The sequence below is a fragment of the Polyodon spathula genome, chromosome 2 (genome assembly GCF_017654505.1).
Source record: "Polyodon spathula isolate WHYD16114869_AA chromosome 2, ASM1765450v1, whole genome shotgun sequence".
Classification (NCBI taxonomy): Eukaryota; Metazoa; Chordata; class Actinopteri; order Acipenseriformes; family Polyodontidae; genus Polyodon; species Polyodon spathula.
Window position 1 is genome coordinate 31,545,655 of NC_054535.1, and position 15,677 is coordinate 31,561,331.

Genomic DNA, 15,677 nt, shown 5'->3' on the forward strand with positions numbered 1-15,677 from the left:
AGTGCATACGTGATTTTGCAGGTAATGTATACATTGTGTTCCTAGCTTTGCTCCTAGACTTGCATTGCATTAAAGATACTCAAGATACTGCCTTACATATGATAAAATACTGCTTTATTGCAAGTTCTGGTTAAAACTGCGACTTTAGTGTAGAATGACGAACAGACGTGTTCACAGTGCTGAATTGTTTTTATAGAGCTTAGACAGATTGCAGGGGTAGTCTTTTCCACACACCATTTATACCAGCCTTCTGAAAAGCTGTATCAGTTATTTTTCTTATTTAGACTTGCAGCCTTTGCTGCTGCAGTGGATTGCATACCCTGTCCTCAAAATAAATCTATTTTCTCTAGCTAGCAACAAAAGCAAACCTGCAATAATCATTTTCACAAACGCCTATATTTCCACATGTGCACAATAAGTGAAGTTACAGACAGAGCTTAATTTAGACAGTCCTTACTGTACACTATTACATATATTTCACTGACTCTAGTTTAATCAGTGCAGTGTTAACGAAGTTTATTGTTTCTTAATCCATCCGTGATTTAATGAGATACTGGCAGGATTTACTAAGGTATGCATCTGTTATGGGTTGAAACCTCTGTGCGTGTGAAACAGCACCCTTCCTTGATGCTGCCTTGAAAGTGTGGTCATCTGCAACAAGGTAATGAATATGATAATAAGGCAGTTTTTAGCCTTCAATAAGTGTAAAAAATGTGTCAATTTTATGAAAATGAAGTCCACTCTCTTTTACTTTGTATTTGAGTTTTAATGGTATATTTTCCTAACCACCCAAAAAAAAAAAAAAAAAAAAAAAAAAAAGGGCTAATATTTGAATATGAGACCCCACAGTTTCACTGAAGTTTATTTGTCAGACGTGGACCAGGTGGCTAATTAAGTGTACCTAATCCAAACTAATGAAACCAAACCTCTAGGTAATGCGCTAATGACTATATGAGACTGCTGCCAGCATCTAACTTTACTCCTGGGGTGTTCCAAAATTAATCTCATGCACTGGTGCTGAAACCTAAACCTCACTGAGAGCCAGAAGGTCCTCTGTGTTTTGTGTAACCAGTAAAAAAAAACAAAAAAAAAAAACAAGTTGCACCTTGTGAAACTGAACATTTCATTTATACATTGTTTTATTGGTAGAAAAACAAACGTAACAGTTAAAATCTAAACATTTAAAGTATTAAAATGATAAAATACTCAAAATAGGACCTATGTATTGTTAGAAGTTACATACTGTTTTACAGTGTTCATCCTAAACTTTAAACAATTATTTATTAATTACAATCAGAATACAAGTCCCATACAAATGCTGCAGCTTTTTATGTTATTTTCATGAATCACCTGTACTGCATACAGTATGGTTCAATTAACCTAGCCGATCCTCAAATTTTTGCTGTATCTAAATCACATAGAAACTGCATTTTAGATGCATTTAAGTCAGGGGTGCTGGACCCTGAACCTGTGTTCCAAAGCTGAACCCGTTATGAGTGAAACAGCTGAACCCACATTCAGAGCATAAAACTGACACTTAAGAGTCAATCATATCAATGAAAAGATCTGAGCGTAATGTACAGGTTAATACTCTATGCACCTTGGTTTTGCTGTGAATGTGACTAAGCATATAGCATTAGAACCAAGGGTTCAGCACCCCCGATGCTTAAAGCATGTTTAAATTTTGATTCCGAAGAGCACAGCAATGAATGTGGATGTGGGGGAATGACCTGCCGTTTAACTTTTGCTAACGTCCTTTGCTGCAAAGCAGGTGGTAAATTGCATTGAATTTTTATGACATGTGCAGTTGCTTTTGTTGCGTCTGAAAAGATATAACACCTAGCCTACCTGCACAGCTTTTTGTGAGTGGACATCAATCAGGAGCACTCTGTTCAGATATGGCTGTGTGACATAAATATATTTGTCTTTGACGTTCACCGCAGAGGCCCAGGCACATCTCTGAGTGGCATCACCCTCCAGTTTAGGGCAAACTTCCTCCTAGAAAGTATATAAATACACATATGTTTAGAAGATACAGACATCATAACAAAGATATTTAGATTTTATAATGCAATTCATTACTTAAGCTTAAATAAACAACAACGCACAAACAAACAGATAAATTAATACGGTAGACAGATAAATAAGAGATAACTAATGTAATATAACCCAGGATTTCCAGTTATATCCTCAAGTTACTTTTGATCCCTGCCAGATCAGAAGTCATTTTGGGGATTCAATGATTTTCCAAAACAAGCTTACAGTTGATTTGAGGCTAAATCTGTTTTTGGGGGGGGGGGGGGGGGGGGGGGTGTTACAATTACAACTGTCCTTCCATGCTTATATGCTGTAGTGAGGAACCAAGAAACCCATCTGATGTATGTGTTTAAAAACATAAATCCCATGTCACTGATTTAAAATGCAAAGAGATAGTTATTGGAAGCAATAGTTAACCAAGCTCCATATATATTCACCACCAGTGAAGATACCTGACTGCACCCTGATGCAATCTGACATTGTATCAAAATTGGATTTTTGTTTTCATCCTGCAGTAATAGTTACTTCAAAGTGGCTTGCTGATTCTTTTCAAAGATAGTAAGCCAAGAAAGGCTTTGGTTGTTATCTAACATACCCCAGTCAATAAGCCCTATACCTCCCAGAATTACAAAGCTGTCTGCTTAATTTCAAACACAATACAGTGTAATTTTAATGTCAGTTCTCCCAGATGTAAAAAATAATCAATATTATGTCTAATTTACTAAGTGCAGTACATCATCCATTATAGAAAGTGCTATTTCTGAAATATAAGTTATTGGGTGTTACAAAGTGTTTGATGAATGCACCTTTGAAATAGGTACATGTCAGCATAATTGTATCAGTCTCACATTGCTGCAATAACATTTTGTTGGTCTTGTTTTAATTTGGGGCTCTCTTTTGGACTCTCTACATGTTCAAAAACCTGTTGCTGAAAGTTAAATTTAACAACCGTAGATAAAGGGTTTTGTTCTTCTATTTTAGGCAATACACAAAATGAATGCCATGAAGCTGTGAGGCTTCTGAATTCCACAAAGAAATGAAGTGCTTAAATTTAAGTAGAAATTCATGGAATTGGCAGAACATTTATCAATGCCCAATTGGCTGTGCTTATGCCCAATTGCGTACAGTATGCACCCTCTTTTGGAAATAAACTCAAAAGGAGTAAGTGTGTAAACTGAATATTTAGGACAACATTTTTCAGCTTTGTGGTTCAATAATTACTGTTCTCCAGATAAAACAAGCTCCACTGGATAAGAAGTAAAAGGAAAGGTAGAACATTTTCAAACATGATTCTTCTCTGGGAGTACTGCTGTTTGGATTACAGCCTGACTATTCGATACAAGAATAAAGGGGCTTTAAAAAGAGTATCCAACTTTTGGGGTTGGACAGGATTTTGTTGTCCTCCATAAGTTAACTGTATGGCATGCCAACTATTGTTTGTGGATCTACAGTGCCTATAGTAAGTATTCACCCCCCTTGGACCTTTTAACAGTTTGTTGTGTTACAACCTGAAATCTTGATGCATTTAAATGGCATTTTTTTCTCCCCTTTGATTTACACAACCTACTCCACACTTTCAATGTGTGAAAAAATGGGGGATGAAACAATAAATCAATTAAAAATAAAAACCTGTAAAGTCTTCATTCGATAAGTATTCACCCCCTTTGCTGTGACACTCCTAAATAAGCTCAGGTGCAACCAATTGCCTTCAGAATTCACACAGTAAGTTAAATGGAGTCCATCTGTGTGCAATAAAAGTGGTTCATATGATTTCAAATTAAATACACCTGTCTCTGTAAGGTCCCACAGTTGGGTACTGCATTCATAGCAAAGATACTACCATGAAGACCAAGGAACTTTCAAAACAACTCCGGAATTAAGTTGTGGAAAGGCACAGATCAGCGGAGGGGTATAAAAAGATTTCAAAGGCATTGAATATCTCTTGGAGCACAGTTAAGTTGATCATTAAGAAGTGGAAGGTATACGGTACCACGAAGAATCTGCTTAGAGCAGATCATCCTCCCAAACTGAGCAGCCGGGTAAGAAGGGCATTGGTCAGAGAAGCCACCAAGAGGCCAATAACAACTCTGAGAGACCTACTGCGCTCCATGGCTGAGATGGGAGAAACTGTCCATGTGTCAACAGTAGCTGAGGTACTCCACAAATCTGGCCTGTATGGAAGAGTGGCAAGAAGGAAGCCATTTCTGAAAAAAAAAACATGTAAAATCCAGCTTGGAATTTGCAAAAAGGCATGTGGGAGAGAATAGATGTGGCAAAAGATTCTGTGGTCTGATGAAACAAAAATTGAACTATCTGGCCTAAAGACAAAGCGTTATGTCTGGTGCAAACCCAACAGAGCACATCACCCAGGTAACACCATCCCTAATGTGAAGCATGGTGGTGGCAGCATCATGCTATGGGGATGCTTTTCATCGGCAGGGACTGGGAAGCTTGTCAGGGTAGAGGGCAAAATGGATGGAGCTAATTGCAGGCAAATCCTTGAGGAAAACATGCTTCAGTCTGCAAAAGACCTAAGACTGAGAGATTAACCTTTCAGCAGAACAATAACCCCAAGCACACAGCCAAAGCAACTCTGGAGTGGCTTAAAAACAAGAAAGCGAATGTCCTAGAGTGGCCAAGTCAAAGCCCAGACTTGAATCCGATTGAGAATGTGTGGCAAGACTTGAAGATTGCTGCCCACCAATGATCCCCATCCACCTTGACAGTGCTTGAACAAATCTGCCAAGAAGAATGGGCAATTATTTTACAATCCAGATGTGAAAACCTGGTAGAGACTTACCCCAAAAGACTCACAGCTATAATTGCTGCCAAAGGTGGTTCTACCAAGTATTGACTGAGGGGGGTGAATACTTATCTAACCAAGACATTTCATTTTTTTTTTATTTATCATTAACTGTTGTTTCACAGTAAAATTCTCTTGTCTCTTCAAATTGTTGAGTAGGTTGTGTAAATCAAAGGGGAAAAAATCCCATTTAAATGCATCATTTCAGGTTGTAACACAGCAAACTGTGAAAACATCCAAGGGGGTGAATACTTACTATTGGCACTCTATCTATCTCTCTATCTATCTATAGGGGAAGAAGAGAGAAAAAAAAGTAGTGGCTGGATATATACATCCTCCAGAATGCCATGGGAGTGAGCCAGGATGAGTTTCACCTGGCTCTAATTTAATGAGGGACACCTGGCTGTGATAAGCAATCAGGTATGTAGATAGGTAATGAGTTGTTTGTCTCTGTGTGAAGCCTGGAAGTAGACTTTAAAGGTGCTGTGTGTAAACCTGGCTGTATTATGTAAATCTTGTATTTGTGAACAAGGGTGTTTTATAACTGTCTGTGACCATCTAGTTCTGTAGTTAGGAATTGTGAAAGTTTAGATAGCACCCCTTGAAGGAGTTAGGCTTTTGCTTGTTTAATTGTTTTGTTACAGTATGTTAAACTTGCAGTTCTTGTGTCTGGGTCTGCTATTTCAATGGTGCAAAAGAGCCAAAGCAGAGCAGGCTCCATTACACTACATACACACACACACACATGGATATAAATGCTTACATAAATTTGAGAGGTGAACACCAGTAAAAGAATAGTAATGAGCAAGCTGTGATGGTACTTGTATTGACAAAATATTCAGGCTGTCAACAAAATTATTATTATTATTATTATTATTTTTACTATAGTACACTTGTATTCATTAATTTGCATACAATTATATTGGAGTGAATATAAACTTTATTATAGAGTATGTTTGAGAATTCCTTGTAAATTAAATTGTCGTATCATATCAATACAAATTATCTTTGGAGAAGAATTTGGAATGACTTAGTTTTAACAAATATAAGATTATAAAACACATACAAATATTAAATAAAACCTTTTTTCTGAAATAAATCTTTTAAAGATATTGCAATTAAATATTTTCTTTGTACAGCATATATATATATATATATATATATATATATATATATATATATATATATATATATATATATATACTTTTTTTAAGCCGCATGGAATATGTACCTTTTCAGTAAGAGGACACACTCAGCTTTTGAGGCTTAACATGTAAATTCAAGCTATCTTTGTGTAATGTGTCTTTGTAAATGTGTTATATTTAGCTTGACATTCCAGGTCCACAAATGCAATCTTTACCTTGCTTGTGTTACAAAGAGGAAAATAGAGAAGCAATAAGAATCGGAAGACTGCTACATGGGAAATAATTTAAATTATAAATGCAATATACAAGTTGATATACATACCTCCAGACTATGGCTGAGAAATCACTGAAATCTCATCAACGAGATGAGCTCTCAGTTTAGGTCAACCAACAAAATACTCAATCATAGTATCGAATCCTGCTGTTGAAGATGATTTTAATACAAAAAATACTCCTCATAATAATTATAGTACAGTAGCTATAGCCTTTCTTTAAAACAATTAAGAATTGTAAGAATCGTAGCTCTTTTCTGGACATATTGCTATGACGTGTATGTTATAGTGAGGTGATTGTGATAAAACAAAGCATGTATTAAATTACATAGTTTAAATAAATAAACTCAATTTAATCAGTAGTAGCGGTAGCACGTTGCCACAACTTTAGAATAGTCCATTACTGAAAACATTTGTGCTATGAGGGAATCTTAATAGAAACATTTAACAAATAATTACATTTAACCACCGTTGGAGAAAAAAAACAAAAAAAACAAAAAACATAGATGACCAGCAGAACGCTCCAGTTACATCTGCTGTAAACCTGGATGGCCTAATTTAGATATGTAAAATGGGAATGTTTCTTTTAACGAAATGTGCGTTAAATTATTGGTACTTTTGTATGATGCGTACTATATGAAATATTAGCATAGCCCCTCATTAACTGCCATAAAATGACACCCACTGCTGTGGACCTTAGATCTTTCTTGTAAACGTTTGCAAGGAGTAGGCCCAGGGATTTTCAGGAGTAATAGAGCAATAATCATAGTGTGCTACCTCTATTTACATTGTAAATGTTGCCATTAAATCTTTGGCTTGACTAATGCTCATATGCAACAGTGTACTATACTTGAAACAGAGCTCTTAAGTTTGTATGCAAGGAATCCTTTACCTGGAATCCCAGTAGCTTTTCACTTGGCTTTATATGTCTCTGAATTTCACATTCCACAGGCTGGATGACCTTAATCCCATCCTCATAGAATGCATAGAACATATTTCCAACCCCTAGACCTAGGAAGAAACAAAGTGTTACGAAAATAAGATTTACAACCTTCATGCACTGCAAATGTTTGAAGAAACATTACAAAAAAACAATATTTACACTACAATTCCCAGTGCAGTGTTGGCTGTTTCAGGCAGTTTCCTGCCTGTAAAGAACCTGGCTTACTATTGGCACTAAAGATGTAATGTAGCAGCAATTGCATTTGGCATGCAAACAGAAGAAGCCTCAGCAGCCTTAGAGTAAAAGCATAATGAATGAAGAACTGAAAGCATAAACAGCATTTGGTAACTGGGACATTACATTGGATGTATGTACCAATGGATACAGCAATGTAACATGACATATCTTCTTGCCACAAATCATCATATAATTCTGTAAATTTGTGTTTGTGACAAGTCTGTAGCAACATTTTTGTGAATTTGTAGGGGAAAATGCTTTCCAAAACAATTAAGACAACAGGAATACAGACGACATTTATAAATCAGACATTTCTAAATCAGACATTTCTAAAACTGTAACATATAAAAGCACTTAAGTACCTTCTTCTCGCCAAAGTATGTTTGCAACTGAAGCAATAACAAAAACACAAAGAAAAAACATTTAAAAAAGGGAACAAATTAAATTATGATTAGGACATGTGATAAATCAATACACATCTGGTTAAAAAATCACAGGCAGTAACTTTAAACTGCATCCACACTGGCCGCGAACGATTCAAGCAAATAATTTTGAAGTCCCTGCACTCAGATGGGAGTATCCACATCAGCATCGAGCGACGTCACGTTGAGAATTTTGCATTGCTAAAATAGAACCTGTTTTTTTTTTTTTTTTTTTTTTGTAGCACGACTGGAATGAAACTGACCAATCAGAAGTAAGGTTAACACACTTGACACATGTCAAACACACGCCTCAGAATAAGTTAATCATGTACGAAGAAAAGTTAATTTATGAGTTGCAGTAGTATCTATTATATGATTGCAAATTGAACGACTACAAAGACATCCAGAAGAAAGACAATGCCTGGGTGGATTGTGGGTGGTACATTTAGCAGCACAGAGACATTTTCTTTCTGATTATGTAAGTTGCATAAAATAGGCTTACTAACAAGAAAAAATAAACCAGAGCATACATGCAGTCTACATAATCAGCATTTAAATGAAAAAAGTGCACTTTTGCTGGCTTTTAAAAATGTCACAAAAAAGGCCCTGCATTCACATAGCTTGAACACGAGACCTAATTTTAAGCTAAAAAAAAACCCAAAACAAAAAAAAAAAACCTTTGTGCTGGGGTGGAAGCCTCACTGCCACGACACGGCAGGGGACACTCTCTGGCACCATCAGGGGTAAGAGGAAGGCGTAGACTAACGTGCCCACAGTAGCACGCAAGTGCAACAAAACCAACCCTAATTCCACCATTTAAGGGGGCCCCTGAAATAACAACCGCCTCAGGTTACCCCCTCTGCTGGTGACGAGGGTCCCTGTCCCTGCCACTGGGGTGGAAATGGAACAGTAGGTTACTTACCGTAACCCTGGTTCCCTGAAAAAGAAATGTCAACCATTACAAGTTTGGAAATGAGCATCATGTCACATGACCTGAGCACATATTTAAAAAGCTTCCTGATAGTCCCGGTGTGACCACGTGTCTGTTGCATTCTGGAACAAGACCCTATGTCACACAGCAACCTTATAAACGTGTGTGGTGTGGTCCATGCTGCAGCATTACATATGTCAGGTAAGGGTGCCCCATGAAACATTGCCCAAGACGTCATAGTCCCTCTAGTGGAGTGAGCTGTAACATCACTTGGAGAGGGTAGGTTAGCCAGCTCATAAGCTAGCCGGATTGTATCCAGTGTCCAAACGCTGCTTGCAAAGTGCCTGACCTTGAGTACGTAACCCATAATACACCAATAACTGGGTTGACTGTCACCATGATTGAGACCTATCAATGAAACACCTCAGCGCCCTGACAGGGCAGAGTGTATTAAGTCTCTGATCTGCTCCAGAGGAGAAGGAGGGCAGGTGGAATGTCTCCAATTCCACCGATTGGTTCAAGTGAAACTGTGAAACAACCTTAAACAGGAAAGCCGAGTTAGTGCGTAAAGTAACGTTATCGAGGCCTGTGCAGGTCGGACACCAAAGTGTTCACGATCCCCTGGAAGGGAGGCGGTCTGGCTCAAAACTGGAGTGAGTAACCGGAGTGGACGGTTGCAAGCACCCATGTGTCAGTGGTGCATTGCCTCTTAAAAAGGGTGTTGATTATACAGTGCTGTAAGCCCCTCCTGGTCCTCACAGATTCTGTGGAGGGGTTACAGTCTTCGTGGGGCAGCCCAGCATCAGTGCCCACTTGTTCCAGATGGGTGGAAGCACTGTATGCCATCTAGGGCACGGAGAAGCTGGGGCTCTAGCTTTTCCCGCCGGTTGATTCTGCGGTGGCTGCCCTAGTGCAAACACCGGCTATTTAAATGCTGATCCCCTCCCTCCGAAGACGGTATGGGCCTTAGACCGTTCCTCGGTCCTGCAAAAAGGGGCCCAAACTGGGGACGAGTCCACCTGGCTTGGCAGTTTACGCTGAGCGGCTGTCTGCCCCCCCCTAAATCGAGGGTTCAGACGGTCCCAACAAGGGTCCCTCCACTCGTCTCCTGGGGGTGTGGTGCCGGAGGACAGGTGAAGAGCAAGACAAAGTGCAACACGCTTACACAACAACGTGAATTTGTTGTGCTTAAATCATTGCGAGAGGGGCGATGGAGAGCTGAGGGAGAGGGGGCAGGACACAGAGTCCATGTGCAGCGTGGACTCAGTAAGTCTATCCAGCCCTTTCCCGGACATCTCTGCGGTGGAGCTTCTGGATTTCTTGGAGGCCACTATCCACCTCAGGGACAAGGTACAGCTGGCCCTGGACAGATGGGGGGATTTCTAGAGGATTTTACAATCCGTGAGATCCTTCCTCAGGGCCAACCACACCAATAAAACTTTGGGCTTGAACATGCGCATTTGAGCCAATAAGTTACACGAACAGTTAGTGAACTTTGGGAGAACACAAGATCTCCTGTGAGTGTTACCAACAAATCCTGAGAGAAGATCATGTATCACATCGGTACTGTGAATGCCAACGGATGCAAGGACCATTTCCACAGGGCCAAAGTAATCTCCTACCTGAATAAAGGAGGTTACTCTTTGTGATTCCTGCAGGAAACCCACATAACTCCGAAGCCAACTGGGTGCTGGAGTGGGGACGGGGACGGGGGGATGAGCGTTATTCAGCCACCTCATTGAATTATCTTGTGAGGTGGCAACGCTTTTCTCCAGGTCCTTCATTCCCATAGTATTCGATGTGAACAGCGTCATGCCGGGTCATCTGTTACACCATCAGATCCGGGATGGAGACAGTATCGTTCACCTGTTTGAACGTGTACACTCTGTCTTCGGGTCCAGCGATTTTGGCGGATTTTGACCTACATGACCAACAACAGCACTGATGAGTGCATGGTCCTCCTGGGGGATTTCAACTACACCCTTGAGGCCGCGGACAGGGTGGGACAAGAACCCTACCATCTCTCGTTGGCAGCTCTGAGGGAGCTGAATGCTTGGCGCTCTGGTCGACATCTGGCATTGGCAACATTTGGACACTTTGGCCTTCACTTACACCAGGGTGAGGGAGGGGCGGGTGTCTTAGTCCCAGATCGACAGGTTTGCGGAACCATGCTTATTGCATTCACTCCTCCGACATAATGCTGGTGCAGTTCACAGACTTCAACCTGGTGGCTGTGATTCTTGGAGGATGAGTGCTTTGCGAGGCCTTTCCGGGACTTTTGGACGGTCTGACATGGCAGGTGATTTCGCTTCCCCACGTGGCTTCAGTGGTGGGACATGGGAAAGGCATAGATCAAGATCTTTTGTCAGGATTACATCAGGGGTGTGAGCAGGCAGAGGGACTTACGGATTGAGCGGCTTGAAAGGGAGCTGCTCGATCTGGAGAGCCGCTTGGCTTGAGTGGAGCGCGTACACTTATGTGCTTTGGAGAAGAACATCACCTGCCTTCTGGCGGATGACGGCTCCTTTTGACGGAACTGGAGAGTGTGAACGAGAGGGCCAGAGCTTTCTACTCTGCTTTGTTCTCTCCAGATTATGTCGACTCCGATGCACGCAGGGTTCTGTGGAATGGCTTCCCACAGTCAGCTGGGTTGTCAAGGATGAGCTTGAGGGCTAACTGATCTTGGCCAAGCTCTCCGACACTTTTAGTCTGATGCCCTACAACAAATTGCCAGGCATCGACAGGCTGACAGTGGAATTATGTAATAAGTTCTGGGACTTGCTGGGGCCTGCCTTTGCGCGGGTCCAGGTGGAAGCCTACAAGACCAGTGAGATGCCCCTTTCTATGAGAAGGACAGTGATTACTTTGCTGCCTTAAAAACTGGTACCTGGTTTCTCTGCTGTGCACATACTATAAAATCATGGCCATGATCTATAGATTTTATAAGTTCAACCTTTATTTTACAACAGAGTTGCTGGAGGTCTGGAAAGTAACCAGACAAGACCTGTCTAGTATGTCCAATAGGAATGCATTGGCGGGGTCATGTATTTATTTCCAATCTTTTGAATTGTTCCCAAGTCACGTCTGGTGTGAACTGACATTTGGCGACTTCGCTCGCGTCACTCTGTCCAGTGTGGATATAACTTTAATTTCAAATTATTCAGGGCTCAACTGTAGAATCTCGAATCTCGCCAAAAATATCCTTATCCTTAAGAGGAATTCATATAGGGTTTATATTTCATAAAGTATTTTCGTCGACAGGGAAAGCCTTTATATATATATAAATATATATATATATATATATATATATATATATATATAGATATATATATATATTATATATCACCATTGTTTGCATGTAATATGCATATGGTTATTTTAGATGTTTTCATTTTTATTGATTAAATCAAAAACTGTTTATAATCTGTTGATCTTAAGTGTTGTATAAAGTTTTTTTTTTTTTTTTTAATAAACAAAGCTCATTATCTCCTTTTTTATACAAAGGAAGCTTCCTTGATCCTCTGCAGACAGTTCTTTTTAATACATTTCAGAAGCATGTAAAAGTGACAGACAAACATCACCCCCTCGCTTTCCTCAACATGAATAGAACAAGTTCAACTAGAAATATAACATCTAAGATGTGGTAATTATAATATGATTTGGACTGAGATTCATCACTTTGCAGTATCATGTTGTTCTTTGCTGGAGTGTGATTAAAGCTTATGTCAAAAGCCATATACTGTATCATAATTTATATGTTATGCCAGTTCAGCCACAGGTTCATCCTGTGTGGCACAACTGTAACAATATCATTTTGTCGTTTCTTTGATTACATGATGTTAAATAAAGATCTAAATTATGTTAACAAAGTCTAGGTGATGCAAATCTTTTGGCCATCGTTGCAGGTAAATGTAATCAGGATTATTCAGAAATGTAAGGTGCTCTACTGCACAATATAATGTAGTACCACGTTGCAAATAATTTACACAGGGAACTAACAATTTTGAATAAAAGTCATGATTAAACATTTATGAGACTTTGAGACTTAAAGTGTGTTCTTCCCACCCATCAAGATATCTCCCATGGTATGTTCCCATGGCAACATTAAAATAGCTAATAACTAGTCATGGGTGGTGGATGCTGAACTGGAAATGACACCAGAGTATAACATTATCAAACAGACACACATCTTTGTTCTGTGGAATTAAATATCTGCCCAGATTACTGCTCAACATAATCAAGTTAAGGCAAAGTAAGAATCTTTCAACTTTCAATACTAATATTACTATGCTTATCTCAGCATAATTAGGGCTTCTGATTTTAACCAATAAAACACCCACGATACAAAACAAAAATGAAATTGGTGTATATCCATTAAATACCGGAAAAGCACTGGGAATAGTTACTCGATTAACATTGACTTGACCCCTTTCCCTGTGAAAAGAATAAATAAAATAACCTACAAAAAAAAAAAAAGAACACTTTCTCTGTGCATTTAGGCATTGTCTCTCCTTCCTGACATAGATCTAGCATTGATTTGTTCTGAATACTTTAAGCCCACCCCAACTACTGAGTGGCAGCAAATTTCTACATTTCTATTGGAGGATTGTACACATGCGAGATTTAAAATGAGATTACAATTTAATACAGAGCATTGTTCTTGGTCACAAGACTTAAAGCTATATTACACTCCATCTTGGGTACCCCCCGTGTCTGCTGGTTTTCATTAAAACCGAGCTCGCTGTTACTTAACTATAACCTTAATTGAACTGATCATTTGCATAATTAGACCTTTTTCATCTGACAAACAGTTGCAGTTCAAGATACTTATAAAATGTTACAACTAACTTGAAATCTGAAAAATGAAAACAAGTAAAAAAGGTCTAATTAACCCTTTAGGGTCCAAGCTATTTCTGCCAGTTTTTAATTTTTTTTTTTTTACTGTTATAGGTTTGTCGCTATAACTCTTCAACTATGAAGGGTGCAGGTACAAGTCATACATTAAGTGAATGAGCACACACTAGGCTTCCATAAAAATTTTAAATAGTCTAAAATCCACCCTGTTTAATACAGATAACAAAAACCACAGAAAAAGAGACACTTTTTAGAAAAAAAAAAAAAACAAAAAACATTATTTATTGTTTGTAAAAATGAACAAATTGGATAATAAAATTAAGGTATTATGGTCATATATACAAAAGGGACCAAAAGCAAAAAAAAAAAAAAAAAAAAAAAAAAAAAAAAACCTGATTAATTGAAAATGTGAAAAAAGAGAACAAAAATAAAAATAAAACACTTATTCAAATCATTCGTCCCAGGCACCCTGATCAACCTGATTTAGACACTGTTTATTCATAATTTTTTGCTGCTTATATCTTTTCTAGTGATTGATTAGTATGCCGTTTGATCACAGTTATTTTTCAATATAGCAGTGCTTGCTGTTTAGTGTCATTTTCTGTCATTTTCTAGGTTTTAAAAACATTAATACCAAATTAGGTGTTAACAGCATATCAAGCTGAAGGATTGGTTAATACAGACACTAATTAAATACTGACAAATTTCACTTATTCCACATATTATAGTGCATTAACCCCTACATTAGACACGAAATTATGTTAAATATATTTAACCCTTTTTAAAAAATACATTTACACTAAGAGCAGTTTCTATGCAACTCTTGCAGGCATCAGAAATTCTGTCCTCTCATTACAGTATCTTAAGTAAATATTGCTGCCGCAAGTTTGATTCTGTACGGAAGGCCCTTTTTCCCCACTAATAGATAATACCAAAACATTTCCAGGTCTTACAAAAGCTTTCACTAATTTGTTTACAAATTCTGTGCAGCTGTAATAAAAAAAATTATCTTCCTATGTAAAACAAATACATAATGTGTAAAACAAAACTCATTTAAAACTGAAATCCACTGTAATTATTATTATTATTGTTTTTTTCTTTTGGCATATTTACCTCGCTACAAAATGTTCACCATGTACAGTTAATAATGAGAAATTCTACAGTAAAGTAAAAACATACTTTTGATAATGAAATATGGTTCAAGATTTTCTCCCATAACTGTCTTTCCCCATCACAAGTGTATTGCTTCCTGCACCACCAACACTTGGAAATTAAATCACTATAATTTGCAGGTGTCTGCTGCAGGCTGATTGATAAATGAATACATTAACCTGTTGTTCTGCTTGGTGCACAGATGAGTCCTAATGAATGAATGAAGCATGCATGTCAAACATTCTCAGAGAAAAAGTCTTACTCTATTACATATGTATGTTGTTAAATATATTTATTAAAATGTATATTAGCAATTTCCTGTTCCAAAACATATTTAATGAAATCAAGAAGCCTGTTCTCTTTTCTATTTTATTCCCAGAATATTAAGTTATATAATATATTACCATACATAAATAACTAATAGGTGACTGTTTATATCAGAGAAATAGTGAGAGCTTGTGGGTTGGCTTGCCACAAGTATATAAATCGTACCTAATTGCAAAACTCATTGACTTGAGGGCACACTCTTAGTTATTTATTCTACAAATCTGACTCAATAGGAGACAGACACAATATACACTGCTATTTAGCCTCTAGCCACCAAAGTTGCAGGAGAACAGAAGATGAAATTATCTTTCATGTCTATATGGATTTCAAAACCAACCTCTCTTCATGCTTTACCCCTAGAGTCTAGCATAGCAATAAGTCTAAATTGTAGAAAATGTATTCCCTTGGAGCCCTATTGCTATTCATCTTCCATTTGTTTGCAAATCCTATTACTAAGCAATGTCCATTTATATGAAGAAAGTACACATTTTAGTTAATGTAAAAATTACATTTTGTTCCATCTGATGTTTTTATAGATGTTAAGAAGATGCAGT

General features: G+C 38.2%; 1 protein-coding gene across 2 annotated transcripts in view; it reads right to left on the reverse strand.

Moving 5' to 3' along the window:
• Positions 1-15,677, reverse strand: part of LOC121295302 (follistatin-related protein 5-like) — a 211,284-nt gene that overhangs the window by 38,636 nt on the left and 156,971 nt on the right. The window contains exons 12-14 of one of the 2 annotated variants that reach the window (XM_041219779.1): positions 7,800-7,826; positions 7,150-7,268; positions 1,849-1,998 (exon numbers count right to left, since the gene is read on the reverse strand). In XM_041219779.1, coding sequence (XP_041075713.1) covers positions 1,849-1,998; positions 7,150-7,268; positions 7,800-7,826 — 296 coding nt within the window. The remainder of the gene's footprint in view (positions 1-1,848; positions 1,999-7,149; positions 7,269-7,799; positions 7,827-15,677) is intronic. The other variant, XM_041219785.1, reaches the window with a different exon arrangement.